This window comes from Chaetodon auriga, chromosome 4, assembly GCF_051107435.1.
Source record: "Chaetodon auriga isolate fChaAug3 chromosome 4, fChaAug3.hap1, whole genome shotgun sequence".
Lineage (NCBI taxonomy): Eukaryota > Metazoa > Chordata > Actinopteri > Chaetodontiformes > Chaetodontidae > Chaetodon > Chaetodon auriga.
The window spans coordinates 12,885,255-12,907,463 of record NC_135077.1 but is presented as its reverse complement, the minus strand read 5'-3'; the positions used below and the strand labels follow the sequence as shown (position 1 = coordinate 12,907,463).

Below are 22,209 nucleotides of genomic sequence, written 5' to 3'. Positions count from 1 at the left end.
GGTCAGTAAGTTTAATAAAGGATTTGTTATATCGGGAAATGTAAATAGACATAAACATAAACAGAGTAAGTACACAGCATTATTTTCTAGTTGTCATGGTTTCACACTGTTCAATTATATATAAAGCTGATACACATGTGATCATGTTTAATTTTCTAAGAACTGAACCGCATTAGAAGCAAAACAGAAACCAGTGAAAACGAAAATGAAAATATCAAACAACAAAAAACATTTAATCAAATTAAATTTTTGTATTAATATTTAGTTTTAGTATTAAGAGTTTATTTGTGTTTTGTATTGATTTAATTAATTTCACCACTAGATTATTTTCACTGCAGTCGTCCTTGACATCGTAGGTTGTAAACATTACTTCATTGTGAAGATATCGCGAGAGTACCGAAGAAAGACGAACGGGTGTAGGAGACAGGACGAAAAGTCCCGAACTATCTACACAGTGTATCGCCCCCCCCTCCTTTTTCAACATGGCTGCTGTGTCTGCTCTCTCAAGTAACGCTCAGATTGGAGACTGACTCGATTTCTACCTTCCAGTGCCTCTTAACTTTTGGTGTACATCAGCTACGCTTGGATGCAAATCACGTTCTACACCTTTTTGTTTCCCCTGGTTTCATTTAGTGGAATAACCTTCACCAATCACTCCCTCCACTGGGCCTTTTTTTACCCCAAAAACAACCAACTGCCAGCCAACAACAGTTTCCAGTGCAATGGTTTGAGTAGGTGCACTCAGTTTTCCTCTTCATGAACAATGTGTGAAAACTGCGCCGAGCTGGTGGAGGTTTTAAATGAAAGTAAGTAAACAAATCATTTTATTTACCTCAGACGATGCTGAACCTGCATGATGTTAGCATCGCTGTCCACTGAAGCTTGATGGGAGCATGTTAGCTAAGAGGCTAGCTAAATATAACTTTGTGTTTTCTTGATTCGCTCGCCTTTCCATCCGGACTTTGCAACAGTAGGACAGCGGAAGTAATGACATTGTTTCTGCATATTCTGTAGTCGGTGACAGTTATGTCTTCGTGTCAGACTGTGTCGGTTTGATATGAATGCAAATGCCATTTTCCCTTCCAAATTGGCAGTCAGTTTTGGGCCTGTCTGTCAAACATTCCTCACAGAACTCGCACAAGCTAGCTCCTAAATCGCCTCAAAATCTAATAACCTCGATCAGTTTTGCATGTGACATTACAGCCATGACTTGAAATACGTTAACACAGTTGAACACGGTGCACACAAGCGATTTTGAAGGATGCCGCTGTTGTTAATACGCGGCTTGCACGGATTTGGAAGTTAGCTAAGTTAGCTAGTTTAGCTAGCGAGCAGCCTGACTTTGTTTGATGTGTTTGTCAGGTCAGTCTGCTAGCTGTCCACTACACTGCCTCCCATTGTTTGGCTGATGGTCACGTTCACAGTTTAAATTGGCCTGCTAACTGTCAATAATACGCTCACTGTTAATATTGCTGACAAAAAGATAATGATGTAACTTTGTTATATGTTTTGGCGACTCCGTTAAAATGGTAACCTAGACGAAGCTAGCGGCAACTAAGCTAGCACAGAAAATTAATGGCTGCAACGAGGCGCATATTTTGGCACATAGCACATCGTTAATCCTCGGTAGCTTGTGTACACTTTTCGTCCGATGTCTTATGCACACTAGCCGTACTCCTTGCACGTTTTGGTGGTACAATTATTAATAATCTTGCCACTAAGTCCCGTTTCACTCGCAGGGCTAACGTCAACTTAAGCCAGCAAACGTAAATACAAGCTTGCCTTTATAGCTTGAAGTTAGCTGTTCGTCCGAGGTTTGCTAACCAGGCCTTGCTACACTTCAGGAGTGTCTGTATGACACCGAAAAAAAGCCTTTTTTGTGTGTTATTGTCACCGTTATTAAAGCTGTTACTATGCGGTGATTGGCGATTTATTTTCCGTTTCTCGGTGTATGGACAGCCTTTTGTGTGTCACGAACTTGCGTGTGTGAAGTGAAACTTCCTCCTGCAGACTCTGTAGGAATCCACTTACACAATTTTGCACCTGACTGAATGAGTGTGCCCATGCTACACATTGAAAAACACAACGAGAAATCAAGGTTTTTGACGAGCTTGTATCGTTGTTAATTAGAAGATAAACACGTTGGGAGTGAGTGTATACAAATATTTAAGTAGAATTGTGAGTGAGTTTTGGCCACCTGTTTTTGTCCAGTATGTGGACATCCAAACATCACAGACATGTGAAGGCTGAACGTGTCATTTGAAAACAATGGGCATTATTCTGCTGTTACAACAGCCTCCTGTTTTCTGAGACAACTTTCCACAAGATTTTAGACTTTGGCTCCCACTCGGCCTGGTGTTATAACCCTTTCATGCAAGAGACGCACACATGGTTCGACTGACATGTGTTACGCCTGCGTTGGACCTTTTCATATGAAGTCAGTCAGATTCCACACCTGGTCGTCATTGTTAGCAGCAACTCCAGCTTGCAGTGGAGTTAAATACAATTCAATTGCAAAATCATGCAATAATATAGTATTACATTAAAACCAAATAAACCTGCTTTGCACACACGTGCACCCTTTCTGTTTGGCTGCTTCTCTTTTTGTCTCTCTCTTGTTAGGGAGAGAAACGTTAAGACGCTTAAAGGTCAGCATCATTAATTTCCCATTCTTAATAGAAGCTGGGCATCCATGGTCTGAATAGGTTAAAAGGGAAATTGTCCACTGATGTTGGTTTGGCTAGATGTTGCCATCCCAGCTCACCCCAAAGGTGTTGATGAGGTTGAGGTCAGACTTCTGTGCAGACCAGTCAAGTTCTTTCTCACCAAACTGAGAAAGACATTTCTGTATTGACTTGGCTTTGTGCACAGGGGCATTGTCATGTCGAAGCAGGAAAGCGACAAACTGCTTACATTAAGAACACAATTGTCTAAAATATCATTGTATGCCGTAGCATTAAGATTTCCTCTCATTGGAACTGAGGGGAACCCCAGAACAAAAAATGTCCACCTATCTTTGGCAGTAGAGTGTGTTTTGAACAAGCAGTTAATCTGTTTTACAGCGATTACACTGCAAAAATACCTTTTGTCGCTGTTGAATTGCCTGCTGGAGTTCACTCCAGCTCTGCGATGGTTGAAGTTGTCAGGTGTAGTTTATGGAAATAATCCACCTTCTGTTATTCCATGTCTGGCTGTCTGTCACTAAGCTGTTTATGAGACAGTGGGCCACACAGGTTCAGAGTCAGATTTGTGTCCAGATGCATCCAAATGTTTGGTGTGTGTAGGACAGGACAGGGTGTGGAGAAAGCAGCACATTGCAGTGACCAGAGGACTGTTTTCTGACATTGATGTGTGTGCGAGAATGTGTATATTTTTTTGAGAAACTCCAGGCGAGGTTGTCTAGTTGTCTAGTGTTCATCACATTGAGTGTGTTGCATGGTAAAAGTCAGATCGTAGCTTTTCTTTTTCACCTGCTGTAGTAGTCTTGATGGTAAACTGCGTAGCACCAAGCAGCAACCACTTCACACACAGTTTGACCTCGCAGTAGTGTGGCTTGATTCTGACTCAAATTACAAGCCAGGAAATCTGCTGTTGATGTGCTTTCTCAGCGGTTCAGCAGTGAAATTGGTGAAACCCACTGAGACCTGGTTGTATTTTTGGGCCAGGATGAGGCCTGTGGGGCCTTTACAGCTTCACTGATACAAAGTGGTGTTGGGATGGGGGCTCCACAGCATGGTGCTGTCAGCTGTGACAGCTCTGTCTACAAGACTGGCAGGTCCATGTGTTCTGTCTGGAGGGGACCTGTGACCTTAGATTTGCTGCAGCAGCATGTGTTTGTGTGTGTGTGTAAGAGGCAGAATCCCCTTTTACAACAGCGAGCTGTGTTCAAGCGGTGTTTCCTAACACAGGCCTGATCCACGTGGTTTCCAAAAATACAAGGATTTGCTTCTTTTCTGTTTCATGTGTGGAAATCCAGTATCTTTTGGTTTAGGACTGTTTGTCAGACAAAAATAATTTGAAGATGTCACCATGGCCTCTGAGAAGTTATGATAGAATTTTTTCTAGTATTTTCTGACATTTTAGAAAATGACGGTTTAGAGATGAACCTGTAAATAATCATGAGATCCAGCCTGAGTCCTGTCATATCTCTGTATCAAACAGTTTATGTGCAATGTGAACATGTCACAATAGTGCATCATGTGAATTTAGCTCCTCCTCCTCCTGTTCTCCTCCTGTTTAAAGAGTCTTAAACCACACACGAACTAAACCACTACCATAAGTGAGTTTAGTTGCTAAAAAATATGCTGGACAATGCAACTCAAATATCGAAGAGTCGGCTTTAGAGTTCGAGTTCATAAATAATAGGCCTTTTTTTAACCGAAGTTACAAGTCACAATAGGGAAAGAACAGCTGGTGGTCGTGTTTTACATACTGTATATTTATATATGTAATGTCTGTGTGTGTGCGTACACTTATCAGACGCTCAGTACTCAGCTCCTCATTAAATACCTGCAGGCTTTTACAAGAGACATCAAAAACTCCACTCCTACTGTCTCAACTTCATTTCCAGTGATGTGTAATATGTTTCTGTGTCTGACTTTATTCCTCTGTATCCACAGTAAAACTTCACTTTTCACAGAGAATTTGATATGATAATTGACTAAATTGGGCATTTGAAACAGTTCTTTAGATTATACAGGCTGTCCTGTATCCATTTGGTGTTCGGTTCAACAGTTGAAATGAAGTTTTTAGTGTAACTGTATACATGTTGTTTCAGAAGCCTTTTAACCCTGAAATGAACAACATTAAGCGACAAACATGAAATATTTGTCACAAGCACGTTTACAGAATATAGCGTGATACAAGAAAGTGGAAATATCTGTTTCATTATGTAGAAAAACACTGATTGTTGTTTCACGTCATGCTTCTGGCTTATTGCAGAAAATACGATTTTATTACAGAACTTCAAATTTCTGCCAGAAAGTGAAAATATGTTTTGCAGCTCATTTGACTTGAAGCGTGTTCCTTATTTTTGGAATGCAAAAAAAAAAAAAATAAAGTGACTCCAGTTCAGATCCAGATGACCTTGATGATTACACAAGTCAAAATATGTTGGTCTGAGAGTAATGTTCTCTATACTACAAGCTTTTCTGGAGTTTTCACCTCTTCAGACCTTCTCAGTGCATCTTGGAAGTAGCTGAAGTGCTCGAAAACCCCTGCTTCGACAGCACCCTTCAGTCCACAAAATCAAATAATCATCATCTCAATATACAGTTAACTGCTGTTGGCTCTCAAGAACACATTTAGTTGAACTGCACTTATTATAGTGTCACAGCTGTAATGTTTCTGTTTAAACGCCTCCAGTCTGGCTGAACATCACAGTCACCGCTGAGCTGAGGAGTGTGATCACACGGTGCAGGTGTCCTCCTCCTCTTTGTATTTATATCCACAGTGTGCTACAGCCATAAACTAGGTTTAATGTTGGCTCCCGTGTGCCTGTTCCCAGACAACATCATCAAAGCAGTGAAACGACCGGTCTGCAGGGCCAATGTCCCAGAACACCCGTGTGGAAGTCCGCCCCGGTTCTGAAGCCTCAGAGGAGCTTCTGTTCACTCGTAGAGCTGAAAGGGTTTTGGTTCAGTTTCAGTGAGGAAAAGTTCTTACTCGCACAGCCAAGATGGTTGATTGGGTGCTATTGTCGCTGTTTTTTTGTGTTCTGTCTGTCTTTGCTGCCAAATTCAGGTCAGCGATTCAGTGGAGACACTTGATTCCTCTGAACTGGGTGTGACTGATATGGATCTTTTGAAGGCCAATACAATAACTGTAACTTTAGACTGAAGCTGTTGAATTCTGGTGCCAATATTTAAGGTCTTTGTACTCGGCAGCCTCCAAATCCGAGCTCACCTGATCATCTATATCAATATTTGAGGGTAAACATGGTGGAAAATATCCACCGGTGTTTTCTCATCTTCATTCATCACTTTATGTTGTATCAGTTTTACATTTTCCAATAGAGAATGAAAGAATGTCAACAAAGCATGGCAAACAAGTAGGACATGCATTTCTTAGCCTGCTAAATTTGTGTCCGTGTTGTTCCTTTTCTTTAGCTGGTTTTAGTCGCTTTTTTGCAAGAAACTAGCAAAATTTTAGAGCTGCAGGATGTTTGGCAAACTAGGAGAGTCTAACAATACTTGGCAAGAGTAGTTTATTATATTAAAGCTGCATCTTTTACACTGAACCCACTTCAAGTGCACATCAATAAAACTGTCGGTCCAAGAGACTGGCATGAAAAACATGTTTGTTGAGTTGCTTATTGAACAATAAGCTGTGCTCTCTGCTCTCACTGCAGACAAACAACAACAAAACATGTGCTGCTGCTCGTCACAAAAAGCAGGTGGAAATGTAGCTCGTATAGACGCTACTGTTGCACTTAGTCAAAAAAAGAACAAAGCTACTGAAAAGTTATTCATAAAACAGCGACACTGCTGAGGAATGTAGTTAAACTAGTACAGAGTCTGCAGTTATTAGTCCAAGGTGAAATGTTAAAGATACAGAAGGTCTTTTCACATGACCTGAAAATATGGGAAGTTATGTGCCCACACAATCTCCAAGATATGCTAACACCTCAAAGGACAAGGCTACCAGTTTTACACAGAAAGGTCAGCTGTCACTGCAAGAGCTGCTCAGCCTGTGAAAACACATGTTTAAAGTCCTCTGTGCTTCTGCAGGAGTTTTATCAAGTCTGAGAAAATAACTCAAGTGACTTCGCTTCAGGATAGACTGAAGTAAGAGACCGTCAGAGAGTCTATGTACATAAAGAACACGAGTTTTCAATTGCTCACCCTGTGAATGTCTTTTAATTTATTGAAGTGTCACAGGGAAGGAAGGCTGATAAGAAGCTTACATTTGGGCCACCAAAAATGTGCTCTGGCCACCAAATTCACGACTAGTTTTTGGAAATGATCTCTCAAATCTGGGTATTAAACATTTGTGACATGGATACTGTGATGTCTTTTTTTGCTGAGTAAAATTTTAAACATCACTTGAGACACCTGAGATGTTTCTTGCTGTTCTCTAACAGCTTTTTCCTCTTGTTCTCCTCAGTATCGGATGCAGACAGCAGTGAAGGAGGCTTCCAGCTGAAGAAGGAACATGCCCTGCGAGTGCTGGGCTACATCAGCTCCTGGACACAGAGGTCAGCACGGCTTCCTCTGAAATGTGATATGAGTCATCCGATAAAGTTTACTTTTACTTAATGAGGCTCAAAGAAAAGCAACTTTTGACGCCACTTTCCTTGATCCTTTGTGTTTATTCCAAACTGTATTAAACACCTGCAGCTCTGCGCTTCCCCACTTCATTTACGAAATGCTGATCTCCTGAGAAAAATGGAGGAAAAGTAGATTTTGACCAAATTTGAACCCAGTGTCATAACAGAAATGCTGTTTCAGTGAAAGAGCTGCAGGAAGTGTTGAACAGCCAAATCACACAGACAAGCAGCTGGTGTCTGCTGCTCTTTCCCCTCTTCAGCACAGTCTAGGCGAGAGGAAATGTGTATTTTACAAACATCAGAAAAGGGAGAAAACTGCAAATTCATTTTAGACAAGCTGGAAAAACATCTGGGTAGTAATGTGAAGAAATTTTGGAAATAAGGACAAACTCCAGTCACGCTGGCTTCTTACCCGCCGAGATAATCCGGTCAGCGGAAATTAATGAGTCATTGTGTCCTCCTTCAGCAAATAAACTGAGTTAAGACCAGAATCTGACTGTCTGACATCTGCTTCACTTTATGAGAGTGATTATGCCGAAGAAATATGGAATTTTCAGAATCAAAACCAATAAACTGCAGTCCACAGCTAGCCGTAGCTAAAGCTAATTTATGACTCATGAAAATGAATTTTCATGTGAAAACATCTTAATGGTGCAATATCAGCCTTTGAGCAAGGCATTAAATGACTGAATCTTAAGCTTAGTGATGCTTCAAAGGAGCTTTTGTTTTCTGCCGGCCTTCAACTTTGATGAATAAATGTTCCAAAAAATAGATTTATTTCATTTTTGTTGGCTCGAATCTGCTCTGACATGAAGGTTTGACTCTCATTTAGTTTGCTGTTTGTTTTCGGTCTGTTTTTATTCATCCGGCTGGAATGTTTTTATGTTTGGTGTGTGAAGGAGACTCCAAGTTGCTGACCCAAACATTCAGAATCTGCTGACTCATTTGTTTAAATGTTACCAAGAAGCAGTCCCTCCTTGGGCCTGCTGTGCTTTGTTTGTAGGTGTGTAATGCTTCCATCTTTGTTGAAAGTAAGAGGAAATTGCTGGTGACCGTCCTGTACTTTGACTTAAGTGACGGGTAAGAAGTACGCTGAGAAAAACATCTGCGGTTTCTCTTCAGGATGCGACAAACTCAAATGGAGACATAAACTGTGTCAAACTTATTTACTGAACTTCTTTATGTGAGTGTGATAATGTGAGTATATCTTAAATAAACTCAATGAGGCCTTATGGTTAAAGCAGATCTATTGATTAATACGACACCTCTTTAACAAAGTGAGACTGCTTTTTTATGTATGTGGTCCAGGAAATTAGTCTTTAAAAAACAAGAATTAATTAGAGGAGCACTTGAAGACCAAGACCCCCACCAAGACCAGTAGTCCACTTGTCTATGATATGAACCCTGCAAGTGCAGACTTCAGTCAATATCAGTGCTTTTTCTCATGAAGCGTAAAGCTTCAAACAAGTTTATTATTGCAGACAGTTCACATTTGGATCCCAGTAGGAGTATAAGTAGTTGCACGATATGTGTGTATGTACCAAGTCAAGTCTCAGAAAACCATTTCGAACCATCTGCCTGAACTCAACCACCTTTCACCTCAATAATAATCCTCAGAATGTTTCTTCATGTTATTTATTGATTGATTTATTTAGCATAGACATCACATGGCGTGCATGGTTTAAGGCAAATAAATCTGCAGAGAACAGCCACGTCATAGCTGTCTATCTGCACATACTGCAGTCTTTTCCAGCACTTGACTCACTCAAGCCCTCAGAGACACATTTTACTGTTACTTGAGCAATTTACATGTGAGGCGTTCAGTGAGTTCTTTAACCCGCTGTAATGCTTTGCAAGATAACAAAATGTCACAAATAGCATCAGAGTTTAATAGAAATGCTGCAGGCATTTCATTATTTGTAGCTCCATAATTACAATACCACTCAGCGAGATGCTGAAGTGACTGAGAATGAAGCTCTGTAGCCATGTTGATTGCTTCTTTAACGCTTTGTGTTACTCCTGCTCTGTGTCTCCAGACAATGTCTCTGCTGCTTCAAGGAGTACAAGCACCTGGAGGTCTTTAATCAGCTGGTCTACGCCCTCATCAACCTGGTCATCGCTCAGATCAGCAGCCTGAGAGACCGCCTCTGCAGCGTCCAGGATCACACCCATAAAGCAGGCGTGTCTGGGACAGAGGGGGTGGGGACTGAATGGAGCAGGGGCGAGTCTGCACCTGGGACCCTCCCCCAGCCGTCCTCACCCGGGGAGGACGAACCCGTGAATGTGGAGAGAGACTCTGCTGAAGAGGATGCGGACGCCCCCGATCTGAACCAGAATAAGACCCAGAGCCAGGGTCAGGTGGCCAGCCAACCGTGTGAGGCCCAAATGGAAGCACTCGGGCCCGGGGAGAGCGGCAGCGGGTCTGGGAGTGCTGATGGTGGAGTCGGAGCAAATGGCAGCAGTGACAGCCAGGACCCGTTCAGCTCCTGGAGCACAGAGGAGAGGGAGAAACTGCTGTTGTGCGCTGCTAAGATCTTCCAAATCCAGTTCCCCCTCTACACAGCCTACAAACACAACACACACCCCACCATAGAGGTGAGGACAAGTCCCCCAGCACACACCTACCACACCGCCACGCCCACAGAGATCAGCCTGACACGTGCTCGATTTTGGAGTCTGATACTGACGTTCTTATGTAAAATCAAACACATGTTTTTGAATGAACGTATGGTGCTCTTTGGTGGACAAACTGTGTAATGGAGACCCTTTCTTAATTATCTCAACCACATTGTTACCAGTTTTTACTCGATCATACACAGCAGCCAGGTGCAGTGACAGACAGCTGTAACTCCAGGAAGTCACTGCGCCCAGCTGTTGGTCACCTGAAAACATGTGATTCCCCATAAACTACAACTTCATCTTTTGCATTTGTGTTTATCTATGGATTAAACAAATAAGATATGTTGTGTGAATTATCAGTAAACTTTAGAGGTGTCAGTGGTCATGTTCTTTAACTTTGGAGCAGCCCACGCTAGCTGTGTCCCCCTGCTTCAGCTCTTCATGCTAAGCTAGCTCTAATGAACAGATAAGACATGGAAAAGACATGTATTATTCAGTCTGAATCTAGTTCAGATCAGTCTGTTTCTTCACACTCACATGCTTTTTTTATCAAAACACTGTGCTCTTCATTAAAACAGACTCTGTGCTGTAATTCACAGATGAATTGTGGCCTTTCTGCTAATATTACCGAATCACATTTTTCTCACTTCAAGCGCCTTTTAACATCCTTTGAATCCAAATTCATTAACTGAACAGATCTCAGCATTAAAACACGTCTTGTTATTATGCCATTGTATGATGTATTAGTGGTCTTGTTGTGCGTGTTCTCTAAAACTCTGGCATTTCTGTTTCCTCCCTCTAGGACATATCTGCTCATGAAAGCAACATCCTCGGCTCCTTCTGCGACATGAACGTAAGTAATCTACCTCATCCTAATTGCTGCTGCATTTAGTTACACTATGCTTCCTGCCAATCACTTGACACCTGCAGCAGCAAATTATCCCTCAAAAACATGTTGCCTTAAAGCCAATTCACACCAATTATATCACTGCTTTAAAGAGCTCCTGAAGCCCAGCTCTATGTAGACCGCTCTGAGAACCGTTGTCTGCTAAATGCTGAAAAAGTGAGATTAGTTACTGTCGTCTTGATCCCATGTAGTTCAACTTCTGTAATTTATTCTGTCCTGAAACTCTTTTATTGGGAAGTTGCACGAATGAGCCCCACAGCTGTGCTGCACCCAGAGCAGGAGCAGGGGGAGGAGGGATGATGATGAAAACTACATGTTGGCCCGAGGCATGATGGGAATTGCTTTAAGAGACAAGGACATCAGGGACCAAGTAGTGTCACGTGACTGCTGAAGAGGTTTATTGGTCGCATCTTGTCTGGCTGCTGTCTGAGGTCACAGTGCACATGGTGTGGGAATGAATCTTAGGTTTGTAAAGGCACAGAATGAGAGCAGCCTGAATCACCGGACAGCCTGGACAGGGAGGACAATCGCCCAAGTCTTAGTTCACTTCCTGTAACTCCACTTTTTACTGAGTCACCTCCTGTGATTTGTCTTACATTTCTTGAAGTCATCTGCATTCAGCAGTGAACAGCAGTGACGTTCTCACCCGGACAGAATTAAGTGTGACGTGTCCGGTTTAAAATCCCTGCGTACATTTTTAGATTTAAGGGTATTGAATTAGATTTTCTTATTTGTTTGTTTTGCATTCAGTGACTCTTTTGTTATCAAAGATTTTTACATGATGATGATTTTGACTTGTGAGAAGAATTATGTGACTGTATAGTTGTAAACCTTCTTATTATCGACTCAAACTTTAGTATTTTCTGCTCCAGTGTTGCGTGAGAGGCTCTGAACCAAAAAAAATCCGTCTCCGCTGTTCTGAAATCCGTTTTTATTTCACTTATGGGGAAGTTCGTACGGTCTCCTGAGCTCAGATCAGAAACCTGATACCCAGGAGGCCAAGCATCCAAATATAAACGTTGTCTGATGTTAGGTTTCATGTTGCCACGATCTGCGCTGTGTTGGGTGGACCAGCTTGAAGTTATTCTGTCTTGTGGACTGCTTTTGTTTTTGATAGCAATGGACTAAAACGGATGGAAAATCCTTTAAAATAGGACGTAGATTCACGAAAAAGACAGAGACAGAACGCCACTCTGTTCTTTCCATATGTTACTGTGAAAAGAAAGACAGCATTTTAATTTAGGTGTGAATGAACTTTAGGTCGGTACAAATGTAACAGTGTAGGCTCACAAATAAAAAGCAGAAGATGCGAGAGTCACTTGTGGATTGCTGTTATTAACAAAGACAGCCAGTGACTTTGTTGTAGCTGCTAATGTGTTCAGTTATGACTCCAGGAGGCAGAAAGTTTCCATCAGAAAGGCCTGGGATCATATTTTCGCCTCATGTCAGTCTGTGTTGAGCTTTTTGAATTGAACACAGTTCTCTGTTTAGCTAAGTATTGTCTACATTTCCTGCCCTCTTTGCTTGTTTTGTCAAATCGACGCCCACATTATTACAGTGTGCTGAGCATCATGAAGTCCATGGTAACAGGCTTTCATTGGTCTGAGCTCCTGACGCTGCTCTTTGTGTTCTGAGATGAAAATCTTAAGAGATTGGAATCAATTTAATAACAGTGTTGTGGAAAGGAATGTAGTACTTCTAAACTGTGTAAAACGAGCCCATGTGTGTGTTGTAATTTGTAGTTATGGGTTAGGGCTTGTATACTGGAGGAAATAGAAAAAGATCCGTGCTGGGTGTTTATTGGATATGGTTTGGTTTCCTGCAGATGAATGAATTCGCCATCACCCAGCCATAATGTGTCCCCAGATAATCTGTAAACTCGGTGACTTTTGACTTCTCATTGTAATAAAGTTTTCCTTTAGCTCAAGGTGGATGTAGGAACAGGTTGTATGAAAAGTGGGATACCACTATAGAGCTGGACGACTGCAACTATTACTGTACTAACTCATTTACATTGATTTATGCTAATTAAGATGCATTTTGTGTTTTAGAGTATTGGTCAAAATTGATAATGTTGTTATGGGCACCCAAACTGGCTCTGTACCACACTTTCCAACACACTCGCATTGTTTAAGTCTGGATGTCTTTAAGTCCAGTATGTCTTTCTTTTTCACACAGTTCTGTTGTATAACACATCTTTCATGGCACAGAATAGACGTCTGATCAGTAATTAGAGGCGTGTCTCTTCTTGCTTGCTCTTATATCTGATATCTGTATCAGTGTTATATTGTGTACAGATGTCAGCACATTTTACGTTTACGACGACCTAAGATCCAAACACAGTGTGAACCAGACTACCTCCATATGTGTAGGCAGATCTGATCAAATTCTGATTACAGTGCACCAGGATACAGATTTTAACACCAGGTGTGCACGGGGTCTTGAGACGTATCTGATGTGTCTCCCCTCATCAACCAGGACGTGGAGGTGCCTCTGCATCTGCTGCGTTACGTCTGTCTGTTCTGTGGGAAGCACGGCCTCTCCCTGATGAAGGAGTGCTTCGAGTCGGGCACTCCGGAGAGCCTCCCCTTCCCCATCGCCCACGCCTTCATCACCATCGTCTCCAACGTGAGTCTGCCAACCCGAATCCAAATGCTGCTCGCTGACTGTCATTGTAAAAGCCTCTTTCTTCGCAAGATTTACACCTAAAAGTCAGCTCAGAGTAACATTCTAAAGTCAGGAAATCGTAGCTAAAAGAAAGACTGAGAAAGTCAATTATGAGGTTGACTTGAAGCGAAGGTGATGCTTTTGCCAGTATATTAGGTACACCTCGCCAAACCTAATACAGTCTAATAGAACAGCTCTGTAAAAAATCCCAGTTATAATGTTCAGTTTTTGTTAAACTGTTGTCATTTACGAGGTTCTGGTTTGTTGTGCTGTTGAATTATATTGCATTATACTGATGTACTGTTTCTAATATTTAACCTATCCTCATTGATAAAAACAGGATCGACAACATATTAGACTGCGTTATTTTTAGCTTGGCGTGCCTGATAATCTGCAGGCTATGATAATCTGCTGTGTTTTTGTGTGCTGACGTGAGTTTGATGTTAAATACTTTGTGTTATGTTTTTGGTCCTGCCCACAGATCCGAATATGGTTGCACATTCCTGCAGTCATGCAGCACATCATACCGTTCCGCACCTATGTAATACGGTGAGTTTACTCCAAACAGATGTGTCAGTTTTAACAGAGGCTACAGTTTGCTTTTATAAGGGAACAAAGTAGGAAATGTTCCACAGCCATACTGGCGCGTTTCGTTTGTTCCTGATGAGTTTGTTTGCTGTGTTCCCAAACATAGCTACATTTTAGCTACATTTTGGACATCAGTCATTTCATCTCTTGAACTACCCACTAAAATTACACATAATTATCAGTGGGATCGTAGGATATTTATCTCCTATGTGTATGTCTGTACTCAGATGTGCAGAGACACCTTTCCTGCTGATGCTTGTTGGTAAAGTAAATTGAATTCAGAAGCCTCTGCTGTCATTGGCCCGAAGGAGAAAAGTTTTCCAGTCTAACTCTGAGCGCCTGCACTCTGCCGCAGGCCTGTCTGAGTCCCTTGTTTGTGTATGACTGAGTAGCTGCCATTTTGTTGAGCACCTTGCTTCCCTGTCAGCACAGCAGCCCACAGCTCCTCTGCCCAAGTCGGGCGGGTAGAAAAGTAGCTCCTGCAGAGGATTGGTGTCGACTGTTTCATTCAAATCAGAGCAAACCAAAGATCGACATGTGATTTCCGCATCTTAATCATCAACCGTCTCCTGTGTTATTCTGTATGTTCAGATATTAAGATCTTACTCATTGCACGCTTAAATCCTTTGGAAAACCGTGTTAGCTACAGCGTCCAGGTGTGTCTCTCCAGCGCTGAAGTGATGGAGCCAGACGTGGCTGATTTAGTCTCCAGCTCTTTCCCTCTCCGTCTCTCTCACTCAGTCAGTCCGTGCACATCGCTCATTCGTGCTCTCTCCCCCAAATACCAAAGTACCACACATGTGTTGCTAGGAAGAGCTTCCGTCACCATGGCAACAGTTGCCAGGCCTCCGGTGAACCTCTCCTCACATGACCCTAGAGGAGGCAGAGCGCTCGCAGGCCTGGTCACGTGACACAGGCAGGCTGAGGCTCTGCTGCCTCGCCGACTCTTCTGTCTCACTGAGCAGAGGCTCGCATCTGAACAGAATGATGACTGACATAAAAGTGATTAAAGGGTCGTTCCCTGATTTTATTAAAACACCAAGTTCCCTCAAAATATCCGCGTAGCTCTCAGCTTTTCAGCATCATCCAGGAACAGCCTTTGTCTCTCAAGATCTTAGATTAGCTTCGGTTTTATCTCCACTGAGGAGAAGATTCTTCGTCATCCATCAGCTTGACAAGACCCGAAAGGGCAGCACACACCAGCGGCATATGATGCGCGACAAAAAAGCACGAGCACAGGCGCTTGAAGTAACAGGATTAGGGATTAGGGATATCAACGTGGATTCATAGCGGAGTAAAGCTGTATAAGAATACGTAAAACACAAAATGGTTTGCTAATGATAAATGATATGTTTCAATCTGGAGCCCCGCTGCTAGATGCCACTAAATCCTCCACACTGGACCTTTAAGACCAGACTGTGAGAGGGCTGTGAGCCTCACTCAAACCCTGATAGGCCGTGGAAATTTTAAAGCTGAATGATTTAGTTAAGTGTGGTCAAATGAAATGTGAATGAATAAAATGAGCAAAGTTATAGTCCAAATCAGAAACGGTCTGATTAAAGGATGAGTACAAATCTGCTGCCAGCTTTGTGAAAACCACAAAGCCAGCCACCCCAGCTTGGACTGATGACTGGATGAGTCAGCAGCACTCTGCTGATCAGATGTCTCGAAGTACGCCCACACAGGCCTGGAAAAGGACTGTGATTGAAAATGATTCTCATGTGAACTAACAGAGTCTTTCAGGTGTTTCAAAAGTTGGATTCATCGACAAAAATGTGAAACTGAGATTGAAAAAAAAAAATCTGAAGTTTGCTGCTGTCACAGACGACGTCCTTTGAATTGATGTTTCTGCTGAATTCAGCAGTCCTCTTTGTTGTCCAGTTGTGATGTATCTTTACATGATAAACTCGGATAAGACTTTATTTATCCCACACCGGGGAGATTCACCTGCTACAGCAACAAAAAAAAGGAAAGTAGAATAACCAGTAGAACAATATAGACTATGAAAAAGATACACAATGAAATCAACTAAAGGCGAGGTCAATGCTGCACATCAGTTGTTCAGATTCCTCCTGGTGGATGTTTTCCTGTCAGAAGTGCTGGTGGTGAATTTTGGAGATCTGAGGAAGGTGGGGGTGTTCCTGCTGGAGTGGATGTTGTGAAAACAATGGATTTGAGAATCATATCTTTCCTGCTGTACATGTGGAAATGGTCACAAATCAAAAACTAAATATTCTATGTGTGTGAGATGTTATTGTCACTTTGGATAAAATTAAAACTCAGAATCTGACTTTAGCAAAGGGCTTCTTCCAGTCCAGACATTAGCATCGAGAGTATTAGTGGTCAGTTCTTTTATCATTAAGAGCTCATTAAATTTCGGATGCTGTCTGCAGGTATCTCTGTAAGCTGTCAGACCAGGAGCTGCGGCAGAGCGCAGCGCGCAACATGGCCGACCTGATGTGGAGCACGGTGAAGGAGCCGCTGGACAGCGCGCTGTGCTTCGACAAGGAGAGCCTGGACCTCGCCTTCAAATACTTCATGTCCCCCACGCTCACCATGAGGCTGGCAGGACTCAGCCAAATCACAGTGAGTCACACTCCAAATGTGGCTGGAAACACTCACACCGTCGCTTGAGGTTGAGGTTGATTTTTAACAGGGGGTTTACATGAAGCTCATCACAGTAGCACCAAGCAGCCGTCCTATGAGAGACTTCTACGGTTTATTCTGGTTCTGCATCCTTCATTTGGTTTTAGCTCTAGATCTGTTTCTGTCCTTCTTTCTCTCACTTACCATCAGCACTGACTTTGCATTCATCAAGGCTTTGTAGTCTCGGGAGTTTAAATTAAATTAAAAAGAATAAGTATTGTAAAGATCAGACTCCGCTTGTCGGGCTCAGCTCTGCGTTGTTGTTGCTGTATTAAGATGCAGCTATACTTTGAGACGTATATGAACTGCAGTATGTACGGCATGCTACATGCTAATGTTGGGATGTTTACAATGTAACATTTTGCATGTTAACATGCTCACAGTTAGCGTGTTAGCATTATAGCTTGTGACATTTAGCGTTCACATACAGTCAGCACTCGAACATGACAATTATTACCAGCTGGTATGTTAACGCTAACATTCAGTGTATAACACTGCTTAGCATTTCTATGTACAGTTTTTGAATTTCAAAATTTAAATGCTGAGCATGTGATGTTTAGCAATTAGCATGTTAGCTTGTATGAATGAATAGTATTGAGGACATACTATATTCCTCTCCAGCGGATAATAAGTGACCGTACTAGAAAACCTCCAGTGTGTCCAGTTATCTTATATTGTAAAATTCTAATATTTTATATTGTATTAGTTGTAGTGTAGTTATAGCGCTAATATGATCATAAATACCCACTGTTGATTAGTATGCCATCTGAATATGTATCGTGAAGTCAACAATTTTAATGTTAAAAGTGTGTTAACACCATATAATGTTAGTGAATATGATCACTGTGGACCTGATGAAAAAATAGGACCTTCATCCTGCAAAGGCTGGTGCTTCATTTAATCAATTGGTTTGAGTTTATAGAGGCCAATAAAGACCCCAGACACAATTTGAAGTTTGGCTCTGTCTGTATTTCCCTGGAAACAGTGATAATTACAGCCAAGAGCCTGTTTGTCAGCCAACAGCTTTCTTTTAATTTGAAGGTTATAGTATGGCGCTGATGGGAAATAACCTTGTACAAAGATGTATGATGTACCGTTTCTTCGCTCATCATGGAACATGTGTGTCTGTGTTTCCACAGAACCAACTCCACACCTTCAATGACGTCTGCAACAACGAGTCACTGGTGTCCGACACAGAAACGTAAGTTAGTTCAAAGCATCGAATGCCTGCGCACAAAGGAGTCCATTAAGGCAGTCGTTTATAAAACAGTGTTATTTTTCTCATATGGTGCACATTAAACTTTTTACTACTACACAGCTCAGTTTCCCACTTGTGAGTGAACATGTTATTTGTGACTAAAATAACGAAAAAGGAAGGAAAAGACTCTTTCCTGTCACCTGTTGGTTTGTAAAAGCAGATCCACACAGTCAATATGCACCATGTCACAGCAGCAAGTTGAAGTTTTCTGGTCCACATGTTGAGCTCCTGTTAACCCTTGTGTGTGACTTCGCTGGATGTCTCTTAACACCTCATCCTGGTTCTTTTGTGTCCCTCCAGGTCCATAGCAAAGGAATTAGCCGACTGGCTGATCCACAACAACGTGGTGGAGCACATATTTGGACCAAATTTGCACATTGAGGTGAGACCTTCGATCCAGTGACGTGAACTGACAGCAAATGTCCACACATGTTGCCTTTTTCAACTAAATCCAACACATTTTTTTGTTTTATTGTGTTAAAATGCAATTCATTCTCTCAAACTTGCAAGTGTCTTTACTTAAACAGCACAACACTAGAGAGTGGAGGTCAGTTATTGTCTCCAAGCACTGCTCATCTTGTGTCCATGTGTCTGTGTGTTTTCCAGATCATTAAACAGTGCCAAGTGATCCTGAACTTCTTGGCTGCTGAGGGCCGACTCAGCACGCAGCATGTGGACTGTATTTGGGCTGCAGCTCAGGTAAGAAAGCACAGAGTTACACCTGACGGTATTCCTCACCATGAAGGCGTTTGTTACTCTGTGGAACAGACCATATTAAAGTGCAACAGCATTGGTGTGCCAGTCAAATATGAAATCATTAGCTCTGCTCTTTGTTTGGTGTTTTAGTTGAAACACTGCAGCCGTTACATCCACGACCTTTTCCCTTCGCTCATCAAAAACCTGGACCCAGTGCCTCTCCGCCACGTCCTCAACCTGGTGTCAGGTCTGCACCCCAGTGCCCACACCGAGCAGGTACACACACAGACACACACACACACACACACATACACACACACACACACACACACACACACACACACACACACACACACAGCCTCAAAAATGACTTAAAAACTTTGCCATCTTCATCAGACTGTTGAATTTTAAGGTGTTGGTTTTCTATGATAAACACTCTTGCGTTTCCCTCCTCAGACATTGTACCTGGCCTCCATGCTGATCAAGGCTCTGTGGAACAACGCCCTGGCAGCCAAAGCCCAGCTCTCCAAACAGAGCTCCTTCGCCTCACTGCTCAATACTAACATCCCCATGGGCAACAAGAAAGGTCAGTCTGGATTCATATATGGCTCCAGCAAATGAACTAGTTTAAATTTAAATTAAAAAGTTTGAGCATCAACATATACATACAGTAAAGCACCAAATGTACTAGGCTAATATATATTATTGTATTGTAATTATTGATGGAAATACTCATGTAAAGTTCCTCAAAATTGTACTTAAATGTACTTAATGTTGTGACTTTCCACCACTGCACCTTGGTTTTGTGGCAATGAAATGTAGGCTCCTCAGACTGTGTGCATCCTTCCTCCAGCATCTAAACCACTGTGGGAGTCAACTGTGAATGTTTATGTGGCAGCTTTCAATGTCACTTCTCACAGGAAGTTTTCAGTCTGGTTCCTGATTCTCAGTCTGTCTTCTTGTCTGGTCTCAGGTTCACCAGCTGCCAGTCCCGACAGCAGTGACAACAGTGACACTCAACACAGTGGAGGCAGTGACATGGAGATGGACGACCAGATGATGACTGGCAGCAAGAGGAGCCAGCAGAGGCTGTCTGACACTGAGGTATGCACACAGACACACACACAGACACACACACAGACACAGACACACACAAACACACATGTACACACTGGATCCTACACTCGGACACTCTGAGCTTTTTTTTTTTTTTTTTTTCTTTGTTTTGGTTATATTTCATGTCATCAACTCTGCAGATGCAGATTCACTTTCTCTTGCACAGCTGCTGATGGACATGTGGAACTTGAAAAATTTGAGCTGTATATATGAAACTTTAAATAAAAAAAGGAGCTGTTAATGTGAGATTAAAACAGTGGGAGTTTCTGAAGACACCAAATATGCCAGACTGAATTTGGGGTGGACATGTGTACAAAGTGATGTACAGCATTTTTTTTAGACATAAGAAACATTGAGTCCTGATTGCGTCCCTGTTGTTTCCTCAGGAGTCGATGCAGGGCAGCTCTGATGAGACGGCCAACAGTGTGGAGGAGGGCAGCAGCAGGCCGGGCAGCAGCAGCGGCCGCAGCGAGGCCTCCAGCAACGAAGCCGCCTCCAGCCGAGCCAGCCAATCAGCCGGGAGCCCCGGCAGTGAGATGCACTCTGACGACATGGCGGACAGCGAGGCCTTAAAGGAGGAGGAGGAGGATGATGAAGAGGAAGACGATGAGGAGGATGATGATGACGATGAAGAGGATGAAGATGAGGGGAACCGGTCCGCTGCTGAAGGCGGGCAGCAGAAGGAGCCCAGGGAGCAGACGGAGTCGAGGAAGAGGAAAGCGGGGGAGGCGCTCGGCGAGGGGCCGAGCCAGGGGGCGGGGCCCAGCGGTTCTGGCGCTGGCGCCAAGCCCAAGGTTCTCCCCTTCAATCCAGAAACTTCTGCTGTCATGGTTACAGCGGCGTCAACGTCATTGGAGGGCCGAATGAGGATGCTGGATGCCTGTTCTGCCTCGTCATCTGCTCGGCCCGATGGGACGGAGTCTCAGCAGCAGCCATCAGACATCGGCCCCTCACAGTTGGTACAGGGGCCTCAGGAGCCTCCGTGCCTGCCACGGCCCGGCGACTTCCTGGGAGAGGCCATGGGCAGTGAACTCTTTAACTGCCGGCGCTTCATTGGCCCCCAGCACCACCACCATCACCACCATCACCACCACCATCATGAAGGGTAAGGCCATCATTCTGCAGCTTTGTCACCAACTCAGTTCATGTTTTCACCAACAAGGAAACAGACTAAAGCCTCACCCAGAGAGAGTTAGAGGCTGCAGTGCTCTCTGCAAATATTGATGCAAAAACAAAATAACAAACCCAGTGAATTAAATGTTCCAGTTTAACACAAAAGAAGACACTGATAGTTTTCTCTTTGGTAGAAGCAAAGAAGCAGAAGATCAGTCAGGTTTTTTTTGAATGAAACCTTTTCCCTCCAGTCTGATTGATCTTTAATGGATCTGCTCCTCTGTCTGCTTTATAAAACGCTCCCCCAGTCCCATGGTGGAGGACATGCTGAGTGCTGACGACGTGAGCTGCAGCAGCTCCCAGGTCAGCGCAAAGTCGGAGAAGAACATGGCCGACTTCGATGGCGAGGAGTCGGGCTGTGAGGAGGAGCTGGTCCAGATCAACTCTCACGCTGAGCTCAGCTCCCACCTCCAGCAGCACCTTCCCAACCTGGCCTCCATCTACCACGAACACCTGGTTCAAGGTGAGTCAAGCTCAAGGCCTTGAAAAGTTTGGAATAATCAGATTATTTTGACCAATACAACAGCTTGTTTTTTCTTAGTTTTTGTGTTAAATCACCAAGAACCAGAGAAGCTAATGTTGTGAGCTCTCTAATCTCTGCAGGGCCGGCCGTCCATAAGCACCAGTACTCCAGCAGCCACGCTGTGACTGACATCAACCTGGACAACGTTTGTAAGAAGGGCAACACTCTGCTGTGGGACCTGGTGCAGGACGAGGACGCGGTATGACTTCAAACCAGCTCTCCAACTTCATGTGTTGATAGATGGTGCTTTAGCAAGCCACAAACAACAACAGGCTGCAGTGACTTCCTGTAGTCTGCACAGTTTCCTGCCTTCAGTAACCTGCGATGAAAACATTTGATACATTACCAAACAGTTTTGATAATAACAGTCTTCGTTTGTTCATCTCTGATGACCAGAGGTGATAATAACTGTTCTCATTAGAAGATTCATGATGAAAAACTGAAAGCACCAACAGCTGAGAAAAATAAAAGCACCAAAGTAATACTTGAATAGAAGCAGGCCTTAATAAGGAGCTGTTCAGTCCATTAGAGGTGAAAAAGCACAAGTCGAGGCCAGAAATGCTGAAACATCCAGCCTGCCTCAGTGTGATCTCATTTTGACTTTGTATGTGTTTTAGATTCATCTGTCTGAAGGTCTGATTAATGAAGCAGAAAAGCTGTTGTGCTCGCTCGTCTGTTGGTTCACTGACAGACAGATCCGAATGCGCTTCATTGAGGGTTGCCTTGACAACTTAGCCCACCACAGGTAA

The 22,209-nt window shown here is 43.1% G+C and overlaps 1 protein-coding gene across 3 annotated transcripts in view; it reads left to right on the top strand.

The window, feature by feature from the left end:
* The first annotated feature begins 470 nt into the window (after positions 1 to 470).
* The window catches only part of usp34 (ubiquitin specific peptidase 34), a 47,306-nt gene continuing 25,567 nt past the window's right edge, over positions 471 to 22,209 (top strand). For all 3 annotated transcript variants that reach the window (XM_076728167.1, XM_076728168.1, XM_076728166.1), the window contains exons 1-17: positions 471 to 806; positions 7,105 to 7,195; positions 9,304 to 9,862; positions 10,689 to 10,739; positions 13,272 to 13,421; positions 13,942 to 14,009; positions 16,442 to 16,634; positions 17,834 to 17,895; positions 18,253 to 18,334; positions 18,559 to 18,651; positions 18,799 to 18,924; positions 19,105 to 19,234; positions 19,622 to 19,752; positions 20,151 to 20,869; positions 21,186 to 21,400; positions 21,541 to 21,659; positions 22,078 to 22,205. In XM_076728167.1, the coding sequence (XP_076584282.1) occupies positions 764 to 806; positions 7,105 to 7,195; positions 9,304 to 9,862; positions 10,689 to 10,739; positions 13,272 to 13,421; positions 13,942 to 14,009; positions 16,442 to 16,634; positions 17,834 to 17,895; positions 18,253 to 18,334; positions 18,559 to 18,651; positions 18,799 to 18,924; positions 19,105 to 19,234; positions 19,622 to 19,752; positions 20,151 to 20,869; positions 21,186 to 21,400; positions 21,541 to 21,659; positions 22,078 to 22,205 (2,960 nt within the window). In that variant the 5' untranslated portion in view covers positions 471 to 763. The remainder of the gene's footprint in view (positions 807 to 7,104; positions 7,196 to 9,303; positions 9,863 to 10,688; positions 10,740 to 13,271; positions 13,422 to 13,941; positions 14,010 to 16,441; positions 16,635 to 17,833; positions 17,896 to 18,252; positions 18,335 to 18,558; positions 18,652 to 18,798; positions 18,925 to 19,104; positions 19,235 to 19,621; positions 19,753 to 20,150; positions 20,870 to 21,185; positions 21,401 to 21,540; positions 21,660 to 22,077; positions 22,206 to 22,209) is intronic.